Below are 18,102 nucleotides of genomic sequence, written 5' to 3' on the forward strand. Positions count from 1 at the left end.
TAATTTGATTACCATCAAAATTTCTATCAATATTCACCTAATATATTGTTTTCTTACTCTATGTTTTGTTGTATTTTTTCAATTCTAAATCATTTCAATTCAAAATCAAAATAATTTGATTTACATAATTCAAAAATGTCAAAAGTTTAATCCGTTTAGTTAGTCGATCTTCGCACATAATGACACACTGTCTCCGGCATTTGTGGCATTTTTAATGTGTGTGTGTGTTTTATTCTTTTATTATTTTAATTTTTGGCACTGCTTTAAAAAAATGGTTGAGAAGTAGTAAGTATAAATTAGTTTAATATTTAAATAAAATATAAATAAAAAGTATATTAATTTCGTTTAAATCATATAATAGAAGTATAACTTCTTACGTGCGTACAAAGTACACACACATTCTTTTTTTGTTTTAAATTTTATGTAGAACTTTCTTGTATAGAACATTGTTTATGCTAAAGCATAGTTTTAGAAATATGGACGAAAAATGTAAAAAAAACTTCTAATTTACCGACTTCTCCCCCATCTACCCCCCCCCCAAACCGGACGCTCAAAATGGTGAAACTTTTTAATGAACAATATGTGGACCATATAGAACAATTTGGTGTTGGAGGAAAACTTTTACTTTGGATGTCTGGGTTAGGCCTTTTTTTCGACCAATTATATTATACTACCTGCGTAACTTTGGAACAGTTCATTTTAGACGGATTATGGTTATGACCTTTTTTATTTCAAATTTAATGTAGAACATTTTTGCATAGAAGGTTATTCATGCTAAACCGCATTGTTTTAGAAATATTGACGAATAACTTAAAAAACTACGAATTTACCAATTTCTCCCCCCTTTTTCCCCCAAACCCGACGCTCAAAATGGTGTGACTTTTTTGTTAACATTATGTGGACCATATAGAACAATTTGGTGTTGGAGAATAACTTTCAATTTGGATGTCTGGATTTGGGTCTAGTTATACCGTACTATTTTTGACCTAAAAATATATGAGAAGTTTTTGTTCATTTTTGATTACGAAAAAATCGTAAAAGGAATTATTTTTTTAATTACCTTATCTAAAGTGCTAAATTAAAAAAAAAAGATTAAAAAACAATTTAACTAGTACTTAACTAAAAATAATTTTATTAATGTATCCATAATACATGTAAATGTCGACAAAATATTAAGTACAAGTATTGTTCAGATTGTGATTATCAACTTTCTTTTATTAAACATCAGTCTTGCTTAATTTGAAACACTTTCTAAATAATGTTAAACACTTCTTGTAAGTAACCGCAAAATTGGTGCAAAGTTTTTTATTCACTTTCACGAGATAATTATTTAGTTCGTCAATACAAATCAAATTATATTTTAAACTAAATAACATCTAAACTGTTTTACGAACTTTCTAAGTGAAAAAAAAATTACAATAAAATTATTAAACACAACAAAATGTTTGACTTTTCATCTTCTTTAAAGATAATTTTCTAAGCCGCTTTCTTTTCTTTTTGCAAGTGTTCCTCGTAACGTTTTTTAAAGTTTCCTTGTGGATCATACTTCTTGGTAAGTCTGTCCCAGTCTTTAGGCCTCCTTGACATAAGATGTTTCATTACCTTCTCAGCCGTGTCTTTTTGTTTTATGTTGCATTTGGTGCAACCGGAAGCAAGAGCGTCAGGGAGCGTTTCTAAAACAAAAACAACAATGAATTTAAAAAAAGCACAACAAATATACAAAATTTTAGGAGAATTATTGCTGCGCTAAACTCGGATTTTGAAAGGAAAGATAGTCGAAGTTAGTATGCAATTTGAAAGAAAGTGAAGAAAGTATAAAATAGAGAAGAAGGACGGAAGAAGAATAGAATAGAGCACCGACGCTAAGAAACAAGAGATTAAAAAGAAGGTGGGATTCGAGGGCCAGAAAAAGGAATAAAATTAAAACAGATTTCTTTCTGAAATAATTTGGGCGTGAAAGAAGGAGAGCTGGAAAAATAAAACAGAAATTAGATAAATAAAAACAGACAGAGATCCTGAACAAACCAAAATGGAGGGCGCCAGTCTTACTCTTCAGCAAATTAACAAATATATAGATAACTAAACTTTCCTGATATAAAATTTTTGTTGTTTCATCCTAAACCAACTACCCTTTGAAGTTAAACTGGAGAGAGATATGTGATAAGCAAAAACGAATTCTACTAAATTATTTATTAAAATTTTCACAAATATAGTACAATTTACAAAAGAAAATATACAATGTTACAATGTGATACATATAGTTAGTAAATAATTTAAAATAAAAGTCCTAGTGAGATTTTATGGTTTAAAAATAGAATATCCAATCAGTTTTTTATGTTTGTACTGTTCATTGAAATTTAAATAAACCCAAAAAAATAAAATACCAGAATATTTGAGATATATATTTTACCGCTTTTTGACCAGTAGCGGTAGAAAATCCTGGATAAGGTCTCCCTGACGACTTTATTTGCCTCATATTTACATCAGCGATCATCACACCGTGGTAGAGACGAAATTCAATCGTACGTGACACATAAATTTACGTACTATAGAAGGAAACCATTCGATTTTCGGAAACGTCTAACCATAGACCATTCCAACCAGAAAGAAAACCTATTTACTTTGCAGAAACGGAAAATTTCCAGGTATGGAAAATATGCAGAAACGCCAACAAAGAAAAACCAAAAACCATAAGACCAAACTCCAAAACTCCAGAACTCCAAAATCCGAAATCCGAAATCCAAAACCAAACGGAAATCAAACTCCAAACGGAAAACCACGAAACAATAGAATATTGTTTAGGATTTAGAAAACTAAAGTGACAATTTTTTACCGGGATAGAAAAAGAAATTCAAAGAATTATTACTTTGTACAATGGATCCTCACACAAACCACTGCTTGCTACGACAGTAAAATGAAGACAATCAGATTATCAGATATAGGGCTTTTCATCGACTGTCATTTGTTTCGAGCTTCTGTCATGTGTCACATAATATTAATATATCTACGCCATACGTCTTTGGTTTGTATCATTGGTATATACCAGTGTGCGTCTTGGAAGAGTGTTGCCATCGTATACGCTAAAAGCTGATTGGCTCCGCCATCTTTTGCTCAGATTTCCGGATTAATTTGGAAGGGGTAAACAGATGATCAGTTGTTTATTTTTCGTTTACTCTGGTTTAACCTCACTTAACTAGATAGATCGAGAAATATTAAATTACTATTACTATTATTCCGGTTGAAAAATGCCTTCCTCTAAGGTAAAAGGTTGCGAAGTCTATTGGGGAAAAATAATGTGAAAATGAATTCTTTCCCAAAAGAATCTGAACGACGGAAAGTGTGGATTAAAAATATAGGGTTAAAACAAGATCCAAACAAATATGCTGTTGTTTGTGAAGTAAGTTCTTCAAGTAAAATTAATTGAGTATTTGCATTTGATGCATTCTCTTTATAATATTTATATCATTAAAAAATATTGTATTCAATTTTTGAATGTTTAGGAACACTATTTGTGACATGTGGAAAAAAGTTAGACAAGATGGCAGCAGAAAATTAAAATGCAATGCTGTACCAACAATATTTAGAGAAGAAAGCGAAAGTATTTAATTATTTATATTGATTTTTTGTTTACTCACCAATTTAACACTTATAGATATTTGTATAACAAGAGAGCTAAGTGCACCTTTTCCTCCCAAGAATAAAGTTTACTAGTTTACTACAGTAATCATTCAAGGGAGGAAAAGGCACTTCTCCCATGTTATACATTTTTCCACCTCCCTCAAATAAGTCATTTTTTCATTTTTAAAATATTTATATAACTGTTGATTGAATACATGAATCATAATTGAATACAGGAATTTGTGTATTCAATAACAATAGAACTAACAAAATTTATTAGAGAACTAAAATTAACAAGTAGGTACAGTATAACTATCAAATTATTAATGAAAAATTTTTAAATCAAAATAACAATTTACTGTTTTTACAATTTTGCAACATCTATAAATAAAATTTAAAATGTATGGATACTTACCTAATAGAAAATAGAGTAATAGTATAGGGTGTCAATAAGTTATTTCATCTATGCTATGACATAGTATGACGTCAACATCACTTTTACTTTTACTCCCTAGGGATTAAAAGTACAGTGGAACCTCGATAAGTCGGATTAATCGGGACATCGGCCGATCCGGGTTATCGAAAATCCGGGTTAGCCGGAGAATATGGTAAAAATTATTAAAATACGGTATACTTAGAGATAAACTCCATTATAAATGCCAAAACATGAAATCCATATGCAAAGTACATCTAAATTACATAAAGTTGTATAGAGTATTGTTTATTTCTTGGTAAAAAACTCAGTTGAAATGAAAAAATTTTTGTTTTGTCTGATGAAAATCGGTCCGGGTTAGCCGGACTTCCGAGTTATCGGGAGTTGACTTATCGGGGTTCCACTGTACTTTGTTTCCCTAGGGAGAAAAAAATATGACTATGCTCCCTACAATGAGGCCAGGAAATGTATACTTTGGATAGAGGTAGGTGGGAAAATCTGTTTTATTCTGTTATTGTGATTTGTTTCTTACAGACAATCGGTTTGTTCTAGCACGAGTTTCAAACGGTCTGAAACCATTAGCGAATAGTGGACCAGCACGAGTAGAGGGGATAGCACTTGTAACTGTATTATGTTCTCTCACTGACCAACTGTTTGCTGACTAGTTCGACTGTTTGCTAGAACAAACCTATTATTCAAACAAAATGTCCTCTACGTCAGACTGATCAGAATTTTAAAAATGTGTCATATCAATCAAATCAAAAAATTTCAAAAATTGTTCCTGTAACCATTTTTAGTGGAAATAATAACAGTACTTATATTGGATCAGAGAGCCACCCAATTCATTGTTAAAGTATGATAAACTAAAAGTTAAACAATTAGGCATGCACTTCATATTATATTTAATGAAATATAACCCACTGGTACTCGTACAAACTTGACGGCAAGCAAATTCAACAAATTTTTCCTCATTTATTAGTTTTTCACTACCGTTAAGTTTGGAAACAAGCGCTGTTGCCAAATAAAAACATATACAGTCAGAAAAATGAAAAAATACCCGTGAACGATCACATCAATCACATATTTTGTATTTGCTGTTTTTTTTTCATAAATAATAAATGAGAGAGATAGATTATTAATAATCTGAATAATATGTGATTGATGTGATCGTTCATGGGTATTCTTTCATTTTTTCGACGGTATGTATTTACCACAGCAACTACAGGTGACACTGTTTCTCTTTGTCTTGAGTGTGAAACAAAGATAACTACAGTGGGAAAAATAAAGAATACCCATGAACGATCACATCGATCACTTATTTTGTGTTTCCTATCTTTTTCTATAACAAACGTTTATTATTTATAGAAAAAGACAACAAACATAAATTAAGCGATTGATGTGATCGTTCATGGGTATTCTTTCATTTTTCCAACTGTATCTGTAATATACGCTGAGCTCGTAGGTAGAGGGGATAATTAAAAAATCGCGTGAGCCAGTAGTGACAAGTCTGTAAACCTTTACTGGAAATTTGACATAAATGTCAAAGTGAATAATTTAAAATTGAAATTAAAAACATTAATTAGAAAAAATATTAGTTGGTCAAAGCTGTGGTATATATTTTTATCTTAAGTATACTTACGGTTTAAATACTGAATTAAGTTTTTTTAATATTTTGTAATATCTAATTATAATTAGATATAAATCATCTAAGCGCCATCTACATTTCATTAAGAGAACGTTAAAACAGTTAGCAAAATTTTTAAAAAATCGATTACAATTTAATTACTTTTTTGCGTTGTAAATATTAAGCGATAAAATTAAATAATATATTTAAAAATTACTGGTAAAAGTTGAATTAGTAATCCGCTAGGAGCGACACCAGCGAAGCTCAGAGCGTATAAGTGGGTGCATTTGGACGACCATAGCGGCTGACTGTCAGCAGAAATCGGCTGAGTGGTTGTATCCAGCTGTGATAGGGAAAGCTTAGTAAATCTCTCAGCGGCTGACTTCCAGCGGTGACGTCTGACAGCTACTGCTGGCTCAGCTGTCCAGCCGCTGTGGTCATCTGAACGCACCCAGTGTCAGTCATGTTTTCCTATAGTATAGAAGGCTTAGATAGAAGGTTATGTAAGATTTTTGTTTGTTTATTTTTTCTTCTTCTTTTGTGGCCTTTGGAAGCTGTGCCCATTTAGCCAGCAACATTTCTTAAAATTAATGCCTAACTAAACCTACCATACAAGAAAACCATTACGAACCTAAACGACCAATCAAGGATACGGAAGGGAAAGTAAAGTTATTTAAAAAATAAACTGTTGTTGAAATATAAACTAAATAAATAAAATATAAATTGAAAACAATAATTTGACATTATAAATGTAACTTCCAATATTATGACAGACGTCAGTTACCATGACATCATATATTATACTCGTCACTAATTCTTGCCAATGAAATGCTTGCTGTAATAGGAATGGCATATCAAAAAAATCTGACTATTCTCTACATATTTTTTCAAATTTAGAATATGGCAACAAGGGGAAAGTTATGTGCATTCCTCATTGTTGGACTTTTCCTATATCTTTAGTATCAGGTCATCGTACAATACAAATACTTCCTACAATGATTGGAAGTAATGCAGAACAAGAATTGAATTTGGAATCGCCGAGAAAAAGGATTGGTGTACAAAATAAGAAAGTATATAAAGGACAACAAACATCTTCCATAAGCGATCAAAATTGTATAACTGAAATTCAGGAAATAGATTCTGCTCCACCTTTATGTATAAAAAATATTTTGATATTTTTTTTTATTTAATACACAATTTAATTTACCATCTGATCATGAAGCTATAAGTAAATGGTGTGAATGTTGAACACATGAGGGAGAAGCTGCCATGTGGCAACTCTCCTGTATAATATATTTTATATTAGTTCACACAACTAGTTAATTTATTAAGTCTGTTGGCCATGGTTTCTTCAGTCACCTTTCAAATCCAGGAGGGGTATTTAGCAGTCTTGATTCGTTACTTGGATGATCCGTTGTCCATCAAGGAAGTTTCTTGTGATTATTCTAATTTCTTCCTCTACCAAGGATGTGGCAGAGTCATCTTGTATAGGGTTTTGTTCAAGTGTAAACACTTTTTTGCGCCAGTCCAGAGCTGTCTTGAATAGAAAGGTGGTCTATTTTTCATGCCACTGGCATTCCAGTGAGACTGGCACCAGTTTCTGGATACATGTAAACGTTACTTTATTTTATGTAAATATTATTTTCATTCTAGAATCAAAGGGAGACTCTTTTAACAGGTAAATGACGCTATCATTCTTTTTGTTCTAGAAAAACTGTAAATAGTATTTAAGGCAACGATTGTGAATGAGTGAGAAGTCTAATAAAGCGACGACAAGATACTGTATTAGAGCGTACGATTTGGAGGTATTTTTGATTAGATAAATTTTGTAAAGTACAGTATAAATTAGATTTGATAATGTGTAGTATTTCCTAATAAGTTAAATACTATTGTTTATTGTTCTTGTAAGTTAGTGTGGTAAATAAATAATATGAAGTAAGTCTGTGTATTTAAATTAATATAAGTGTTCTTATTTTTTTTTATGGCATAGACTTGGGTGTCATTTAGCCAGTCACAACTTTTTTTGTTTTCTGTTCATACATAAGGAAGGCAATGAGGTCCTTAGAGTTCCATAGCAAACTCTTCTACGGCTCTCTACTCAGAAAAGCTCTTATTTTATAATAAGTGTTCTTATTTAAAAATAAATAAAGTCAATTCAAAATAAATATTATTGCCTAAAAATCAAATTAGTAAAGTCGCTCACATGTCACTAGCAAAGAAACTTGTCAGCTTTTTGTTTCCGGTTAATTTGGACAGGTTAAGAATTTAAAGTGGTAACACTACATGTTAAATCAATCATTTTAAATTGTTTACAGTTTTACTTACAGTAGGAGATGTAACATACTTTTGTTTACCAGTATGCAAAAATTAAAAAATCTTTCATAGATATTGATTCACCACTCAGGAACTAACAAATTGTGAAGAGCACAAATATGCCTGTACTTCGTTATCTGTCCAGGGCCGATATCAATTGATTGTCACAATATTGTATAGGTATAGAATAATTCATTTTATTACAATTAACAGTTTTTAGGTTTCCATACTTCTAAAGGAAAATGGACCCTTATAGGCTCGCTATATACTTATACTATGGCCAAAAAGCGGTAGTGAGAATAGAAGACATAACATCAGAAGAAATAGAAATGAAAAAAAAGGTGTTCGACAAGGGTGTATACTTTCACCAATATTATTTAATATATAGGTACTCGGAAGACACATTAAGTAAGACAATGGATGAAATAAACATAGGCATTAGAATTAATGGCATGATCATAAATAACCTGAGATACGCTGATGATACAGTTCTTTTAGCCGAATCACATGAAAACCTACAGATACTGCTTACTTAATAAAGTGACCGCAGTAAGTGGAGAATATGGACTATTGCTTAACATAAGCTTTATTCCAGCAATGTTCCATTAATTTTATCTGTCTCTTCCACATTAACCAAGAAGAGGTGTTGAAATTTCTGATACATTTCCACTGGATACATTACCAGCTATTTGTGATGAATAATGAGTAATACAGACTTAAAAATTCATACAGACCTAGCAGTCATTACTTAGCTTTTGATTAAAATTGACAAATCTAAACGCACAAGTGGTCTATTACTTTTCTGTCCAAAAAACGTTTATATGTTTTTTGTCATTTTGAATTAAACACCTATAAGTTCGATTATGCTTTATGTTTCTAGCTTGATTCTATTTTTGAAGTTATTAGGTGCGATTGGGAAAAATGTTGTGAGTTTTTTATAAAACTAACAGTATGCACTATTGTGCACACAGACAATATAAAGTTAGTTGCTAAATCTTTTAAGTTACGTATCGGTGGAAATAAAGTGTGAACAAAATATATTGGTGTTTTTAGTAAATATATGTTTTATAATTTTTTAATTTGTGCTATTCTTTTAATGAAATTTTTTGGAAAGTAGTAAGTATTAAAATTTAATTTAATATTTAAATAAATTACAAATAAACTGTTTGTTTTGAATCTATTTATTTCCTTGAAATAGTTGAAATCATATATACAGTAGACACTCTCTTAACCGACCATGACGGGAGCTGCCCATAGGTCGGATAATCAAAAAGTTGGTTAAACCGAAAATCTTTAAAACCACCCTCAGAAAGACATTACATATGTAACTCTATTAAAAATATATATATTTTATGATCTATAAACAAAAAAGTAGTATGTACATATAGTCCGTCCGCTATAACTTTTCCCATGGGTCACGATTCATTTTCAAACAAATTAAGTCAAAATATAAAGTGAAACGAATGTCGATGTGTATATACATATGTAATTAACAATATCATTCACAAGACAAATTATGAAACTTGTATGACTTCTAATCTAAAAATAGTATCATCCAAAAAGGTGTAGGGTCGGTCGGTTAAGAGGGCGTCTACTCTAAGTATAACTTACATACATAAAAGTACACACACTATTTTTTAATCCATGTTTAAACACTGGTTATGTCACTAGTATTAAAAGAGGCACCTAAACACATTTTGCAAATTATCACAAAAACTAATCTTGTAAGTAACAGACCAGTTTAGCCCCAGCATCCTCATCTGATCTTCCCCCTTTTCTAGCAACAGTTTATGCCTGGGAGAATCCACCTGCAGAATAACTGATAAATGCTTATACTTTTCATTAACAATAACCATACTAACTCCTTCCACGCTATGTATTCTGCTTTACTATTTTGACCAGCTTCTTATCTTATTCCCAGTATCTTCCACACATCCGAACCTAAATGACTTAAACTCATACTCTCACCTTTTCTATAGAATTATCACAATACCGTTTTAGCTTTTTAAGAAGCAATTGATATTTTTACACAATCAGTGTGAAACCAATTATTGCAAGCTCCACTGCAGCCCATCCATAATGAGACCAGAATTTTGTTTACAATGATTTGGTTCAGATTCATTTAGTTTCTGTTATGAATTAACGTCTTTTTTCTCCGAATCAATATTGCACTATCTATAGGCACTTCAGACTTTCTCAAAACAAGCAGTTCTAATAAAAGAACATAACATTAATTTAATCAAAATATAATTTTGCATTTTCTATTTTTTGCAATGTTTCTATATAACCTCAATCTTCTTTTTACAAACTGACAGTTACGTAAAATTTCTATTTTTGTGTGCGACTAGGGCAACCAGTGATCACTGAGGGCGGCCATATTTTGCTCTGGTTTCCGGGCTTGGCTACACTCTCCCTGGGACGCACTCTGGTATATACCAATAACGTATGACGTAGATATATTCATATTATGTGACACATGAGAGAAGCTCGAAACAAATGACTGTGAATGAAAAGCCCTATTAGTGGTCTTTCAAAAACGAACTTTACAAAACGACGTATAGAGGTGGGAATGGATATATTTTTGGTAGAGGCTTTGTAACTGTAACATAGCGACCTATATTAAAAATAATTTGATTGTTTATGCAGAATGTGGCTGTTAACAAAATACTACTACTAATACATGTCGGTTTATAACGTTCTTCACCGTTTTCCAACTTCCAATCGCCACTTCATCCGGTTGTTCCATAGGTCGTCTTCTTTGTCTCTTTCTCTCAGCTCTTTATTATTATTTCTTCAGTTTTTTATGAATTTCCAGCTTTCTGTGCTTCTGGTTCCTCCTAGATATGTATTTATTCGTTGACAGTTTCTTTCCCAAGACTCGATCTTTTCATTAGAGATTTTTCTACGTCCTTCTGCTTGCTCTTCTTTATAATTTGTTTTGTCTTCTAAAGATTTGGAGTTTAAGTATTGTTGGTATAGTTCTCTTTTATATTTTATTTCTTCCTATACTTCGTTATCCCACCAGTATGGTTTGTTTACCTTGGTTTTTATGTAGTATCTCATTGCTTCAAATGCTGCTTCGTGTAAGCAGCAGTTTTTGTACATGTTCGTATACTTTATCGATATTTTTAGGGGCGCTAATTTGTAGCTTCTCATCCAATCTATTGTTGAATAAGTCTTGGGTACTTTCCTGGGCCGTACCGGTCCTAGCTTGCGTGGGGGAGGAGCTCTGAATTGAGTAGGGGTTCTTCAGTACTTCACAGAAGACGGACTGGGAGGGGGATGTCCTCAACCCCGACACGGCGCGTCCCAATGGCTGATAGGGAACGTTCCTGTTGATATGCAGGTCAGGTACGAATAACGTTAAATCGAATAAGTACCCGCGGATCAACTGAGGGCATGACATAGGGCAGCAGCTATGTCATTATTGCACTGGGGCTGTTTGATTCATACAGGTCTGGTGTAAAATACTCACAGGCGGAAACTACATCTTAGTTCAACCGGCTGTGATACTGCGATCAGGCAGGCAACGGGAAACCACCTGATTATCTTCCCAGAGAGCGTTATGTAATGACGACTAGGCAAGGAAATTCTGTGCTTTGCAATCCGGCTAGCAACCGGCGCCGTATCGATTTCGGGTCAAATGGTGTGAAATGGGCGACCGGGCAGACGATTGTGGACGACCAGGTAATATCTGCGAAATGGGATACTGAAAGATCAAACTTTTCAATACGTAAAAAACACCGCATCGCAACATGGAATGTTAGGGGGCTGCTAGAGCCAGGTAAATTGTATATACTAGAAAATGAACTGATCAAGGGGAAGATAGATATCTGCGGGATATCTGAGACACACTGGGAAGACCAAGGACATTGGGAAGCCACTCACTATAAAGTTTTTATGTCAAGAGCTATCAAATCAGGACAAAAAGGCGTAGCAATATTAATTCAAAAACGTTGGGCAAGATATGTACATGAATACCTTCCAGTAAATGATCGTATAATAAAAATAACCCTAAACGCTAAACCAGTCAAAATGCACATTATACAGGTATATATGTTAACATCCGAAGCGACAGAAGATATAATAGAAGAAACATACCATCTGATACTTGAAACTATCTCTAATATACCTAAGAAAGAACCAATGATGATAATAGGAGATTGGAACGCAAAAATAGGAAGAACGAAAGTAGACGAACATTTTAAAGGAACGATAGGTGAGCATGGCTTAGGTGAGCGAAATGACAGAGGTGAACGGCTACTTCAATTTGCCATCTATATGGATCTCAGTACAGTAAACACAATGTTTAAACATCATCCGCGAAGATTATCAACATGGTCTTCGCCTGGAGGACGATACAAGAACCAAGTAGATTATATTCTTATCACTAAACGATGGAAGAGCTCTGTAACCAATGTGAAGACAAAACCAGCTGTAGACTGTGGTTCGGACCATAAAATGCTACAAGAAGAATTTCGCATTAAGTTACACAGTAAAACAATTGCAAAAGAAAGACAAAAATTGGTTCCAAAACACCCGGAAAAGTTTAGAGAGGCACTAGCAAAAGCTGTCATACCAGTTACTACCGGAGACCCTGAGAAAACGTGGGAATACACAAATAAGTTGGTCATCGAAGCCATCAACAACACAAATCCCAAAGAAAAAGTAGATAGGAAAAAACATTGGATGACTGAAGAAACTCTCAACCTTGTAGAAGAAAGACCAAGACTTAGAAGCGGCACGTCAAATTCAATACAAAAAGAAATTATAAAACACTTGTGCAGAAGGGACAAAAATAATTATATAAAAAGCATATGTGAACAACTAGAGGAACATGCTGACCGCCAAGAATCTAGAGAACTTTTCTCCAAAGTCGAATATCTAGCGAGAGAATTCAAACCAGAGACACAGATCATCAAAGATAATAGTGGAAATACCATAACAAACCCAGACGCTATCGCAGAGGTTTAGAAACAATATTGTGAAATACTATTCTCTAATAACGACCAGACCATAATACAGAGAAAAGAAGTTATGAAAAAGAACCTCAAATATTGAAATCTGAAATTGAGTCGGCAATAAAAAAGCTAAAATGTAGAAAAGCACAAGGAGAGGATGGAATAACAGCTGAAATACTCAAAGAAATGGGAGAATTAGGGACGGAAGTAATGCTTAGAATTTGCAATGAGATCTGGAATACCGGAAAGTGGCCAAATGACTGGGGTAAACTCACGTTTATTCCCATATACAAAAAAGGTTCTCCGACAGATTGCAGTAATTACTGTACAGTAGCGTTGATATCTCACGCGAGCAAAGTACTTCTAACAATAATCAATGAAAGATTAAAATCCATTCTCTTACCGCAAATTCCACCAGAAAAATGCGGATTCGTCCCAGGTAGGGGAACAAGAGAACATATTCTTAATATTCGTCAAAATATCGAAAAATCTCGAGAGTTTAACATAGAAATATATTTGTGATTTGTTGACTACTCCAAGGCCTTCGATAACGTAAAATGGGATAAAATGTGGCTTATAATACAAGCACTTTATGTAAATAACACCGCTAATGTAAGAGTTAATAATGCGGTTTCGAAAAACTTCAAATTAAAATCTGGAGTGCGGCAGGGATGTATAATATCCCCCATTCTATTCAATATATATAGTGAACACATTATGCGTCAAGTTTTTGATGAATGGCAAGGTGGAGCAACGATAGGAGGAAGAAAAATAAAAACCTACGTTATGCCGATGACACTGTAATATTGGCGTCTTCATCAGAAGAACTGGAAGAAATTATGAATAGGCTAGGAACGGTGAGTACAGAATATGGTTTGAAAATAAATATACAGAAAACCAAAGTAATGATCATCGATAGAATCAGAAACAACCAACCCGAGATAAGAGACTTGGCAGGTTACGAAGTGGTCAGACAATTTAATTACTTAGGCTCCGTTATTACTAACAGTGGAGGATACGAAGACGAGATCCGTAGGCGCATCATAATGGCCAGATCGGCAACAGCCAAACTCACAAAAATATGGAAGAATACTGACATTACAAAAAACACAAAATTACGCCTGGTTCGAGCGTTAATATTTCCTATCGCCACCTACGCTTCAGAGACGTGGACCATCAAAAAAGCAGATTCAAAACGTATAATGGCATTTGAAATGTGGGTCTACCGGAGAATGTTGCGCATACCATGGACCGCACATCGCACAAGTAATTCAATATTAGCCGAACTTAACATAAAAACTAGACTCAGCATAACTATCAACCAAAATATACTAAGATATTTTGGACATATAACTAGAAGAAGGGAAGGCACGGAACGAATGATAGTTGAAGGCAACGTAGAGGGCAGAAGATCCAGAAGAAGGTCTCCATTACGATGGTCGGACCAAATAAGGGACATGACTGGTTACTCGTTCTCCGAAGCAAAACAACACGCACAGGAGAGAGGGGATTGGATAGAAATAGTCAAACGACTTACATGACGCCACTAGATCCTTACGAAGGAGAACAGATAGAGGAGGAGGACTTTCTTCACCTAGACTTCTGATGTTGTATCTTCGTTCGTTTAGCTTTTCTTTCTCGTTTCTGTCGATATGTATTTCTCGCTGTTGTCTTCGGATTGGGAAAAGTATTTTTGAACGTAATAAATAGTGATCGCTACCGCATGTCGCGCTTCTCTGAACTCCTAGAGATGTTTCACATTATAAGAATTTTGAACGTGCGAGGGTTTTCTCGTGCAGTAGTTTTGACGCACGTGTCCTTTTCACACAAAAAGAATTGAGTCGCACTAAGATATTTTGCTGTGTTGTATGGTATATTATTTTATTTACACTTTGATGCTGAGGTAGGTACATGATACGATGTCTGATATGTATCATTACGATGTATCATTACAAATGGGTATTTTTTGTCCATACTTTTTTACTAATGTACTATAATGCGTGTTTAATTCATTTGAAATTTCTATTTTGTCAGTTATTATTTCTTATGTTTTTAATTGAAAGTCTTAATTTGTTTTTATAATCGTTGTTCTACTAAGATATTTGTGGGATCTTGGATTGGCTCATCTAATTAGCTCATACAATCTACTATCTACTACAATCTACTAGTAATAAACTATTCTACAATTTAACTAAAAAAATGATTTTATTAAGAATGAAGGTTATTCTCGTTAAAAAAACAACACATTTTTCTAACTAATTAAATATTTGAATATAAAGGAGGACACAAAGCTGTTACACGTTTACGGAAATGGAAAATAGTAGGCTGAAAACTTCAGTACAAACATGAAAGGAAAACAAAGACTACCTTAAAGCAATGAACTTTTTAAAACATATTAGAGTTGTTAATTATGTTACTGAGAGAGGTGTAAAATTGATGCAAGACATTTCATCGTCCCTCACAAAAAAGGAAAAAGCAAGCAAAGTGTGTTAGTGTTACAAATAGTTGAAAAGCGCAGAAAGTATTTTACCGATTTCAGAAAGGCAACTTTGATTAATCGTTAAACAAACTTTTACTGATATATTAGTTACTATTTTCCATTTAAATCAAATTGTAACAGCTTTGTGTATTCCTTTATACTTAAATGTATAATTAGAAAAATGTGTGCTACTATGCGGTCTACCGTCGTGTTTCTTCTATAGCTCGCGGTCTACCGAGAGAATCAGTGTATAAACTGTAATATTACAATGCTGACAAAAATATGTTTACAAAGTGGATAAAAATGTGATAGTGTGTGACATTCTCCATGTTTCGATTTCTTGTTGAATATGTTGTATATCCAAAAATTATGCTTCCTTTTTCTAGATTTTTTCTTCTTCCTCTTCTGCTAACAAACAAGCAATAATGACTTATTCTTTATCGCTTTCGTCCATTCTCACAAACACTTTCCGCAGGTAAACGATTGCTGCCGATACAGTGGACGCAGTATGAAAAATTAATCCGTTTGATGCGATCCCTCCGATGAGTACGATGCGGACCTGTGGACGCTTGCCTTTAGAGTCCACAGTTTTCAGTCAATGGAAGTTATAAATATTATTGACCTCTTAAAACAGCCAAAAATGCAAAAATTGCGTACATCTTATTTATTTAACATTTAGCAAAAACTAATAGACTACAGGCCCATGTCAAAAATTGATGGGTCATATGAACCACCAGGTGACGTATATAGGACGATAAAAGAGCATAAAATAATAAGACTCAGCACTATGCCGTCACTTGTAAGCAGTCCAACTGAGTGCTGGTGAGAATTCAAAAGTGCAGGTAGAGTGGGTACATTTTGGTCATATATTTTTTACGGCATTTTTACCATCGATAGATCCATGAAAAATATTAAGAAAGCGCCCAGTGCCGTCAAAAAATGGTGAGCCACAAAGTTGGTAAATTTGTTTGATTTTCTGACAATTTCCAGGGTAAATTTTGTCATTTCATTCTGTACGGCATCAGTTTCATACTGTTTCAATACAACTTCTAATCCATTACTCCGCAACGCTGTACAAAAATTATGCGACAAGGGGAAAAAATCGAGGGTTGCAATCCCCTCTCTTTCCGTGGTCCGGGGGGTGATTTGAAAAAGTACGGCTTCGGTTCCAAAACATTATCTAGCACTCAAAAGTTCTATTAAAAATAATGCCGTCAAAAAAGTACTTATTGTTCATGTGAATGTATATTAATAATTATGTAAATTTCATGGTAGGTATACTTGATTTATAAACCTAAAAAAATAATTTGACTCTGTACGGCAATTTTTTTTAAACATGATATTGTAAAATAAAATTGTTATATAGTGTTGCAATTTAAAAGAAACTGTTCTAAAAAAAATTATAGAGAAATACAATAACAGAAATTTTTTAAATTATTGCAAAAGTTTAAATATTCATAGGTTAATAAAATATAGCAATTTTCTACATTTATCCTTTGTTTTAAATAGTACTAAGATAAATAAATTAAGAAAAAATGATGCCGTACATTTTAATGCAGACCATATCTTTTAGGCTGATGAAAATGACGCTACCATTTTAAAGGTGTACTATTTTATGGTCATTTGATACTGTACGGTATTTTTTTAAAACATATTTTTGAAGAGAACAATTATTGATAATATGATAAAATCATTATGATGACATGTAACTGAAGTTAAAAGGTGTGTAGGTATATAATATCCAAGAATTGAAACTGTAAATCCCAATATCAACAATTTTGTATACTATTTGGTTTAATATATATAACATTATTGATACATGTATAAAATTGATTTGGTTCATTGTAATGATGTGAATAAATAAAACAACTATTTTTAGAAAAATTACTACTAGAAAACGACTACTTAGCACACAGTACAGTATTATTGGCAGGTGTAGATATATGCCTACAAATGCTAAACGTCGTAAAAAAATGCCGTATAAAAAAATATCGTTATAAATTTCACCTTACATTTCGTTATATGGATTTTTCTTACATTTCATTCTGTGGATTTTTCCTTGAGCATTTTTATCCCTACAAACCTTTGGACCAACGAAAATGTAAGGCATGTAAAATAATGTTATCTATGCATAAAATACTCTTAAAATAAATTAATTTTATGTTGTTTCAAATCACCCCCCCCCCCCCCCCGGCCACGGAAAAAGAGAGGATTGCAACCCTCGATTTTCCCCTTGTTGCATGATTTTTGTACGGCGTTGCGGAATAATGGATTAGAAGTTGTATTGAAACAGTATCAAACTGATGCCGTACAGAATGAAATGACCAAATTTACCCTGGAAACTGTCAGTAAATCAAAAAAATTTACCAACTTTGTGGCTCACCATTTTTTTACGGCACTGCGGGCTTTCTTATTATTTTTCATGGATCTATCGATGGTAAAAATGCCGTACAAAAATATATGACCAAAATGTACCCACTCTACCTGCACTTTTGAATTCTCACCAGCACTCAGTTGGACTGCTTACAAGTGACGGCATAGTGCTGAATCTTATTATTTTATGCTCTTATATCGTCCGATATACGTCACCTGGTGGTTCATATGACCCATCAATTTTTGACATGGGCCTCTAGTCTATAGCGTTACGAAAGCTATTTTCTCCTTTAGAAGGCAA

At 33.3% G+C, this 18,102-nt stretch overlaps 1 protein-coding gene across 1 annotated transcript in view; it reads right to left on the minus strand.

Annotated features, from left to right (window-relative positions):
• Positions 1-1,103: 1,103 nt before the first annotated feature.
• Positions 1,104-18,102, minus strand: part of LOC126889566 (ejaculatory bulb-specific protein 3-like) — a 71,028-nt gene continuing 54,029 nt past the window's right edge. Inside the window, exon 2 of the mRNA XM_050657948.1 lies at positions 1,104-1,673. Within this exon, the coding sequence (XP_050513905.1) occupies positions 1,477-1,673 (197 nt within the window). The 3' untranslated portion in view covers positions 1,104-1,476. The remainder of the gene's footprint in view (positions 1,674-18,102) is intronic.

This window comes from Diabrotica virgifera, chromosome 8, assembly GCF_917563875.1.
Source record: "Diabrotica virgifera virgifera chromosome 8, PGI_DIABVI_V3a".
In the NCBI taxonomy this organism is placed as follows: Eukaryota; Metazoa; Arthropoda; class Insecta; order Coleoptera; family Chrysomelidae; genus Diabrotica; species Diabrotica virgifera.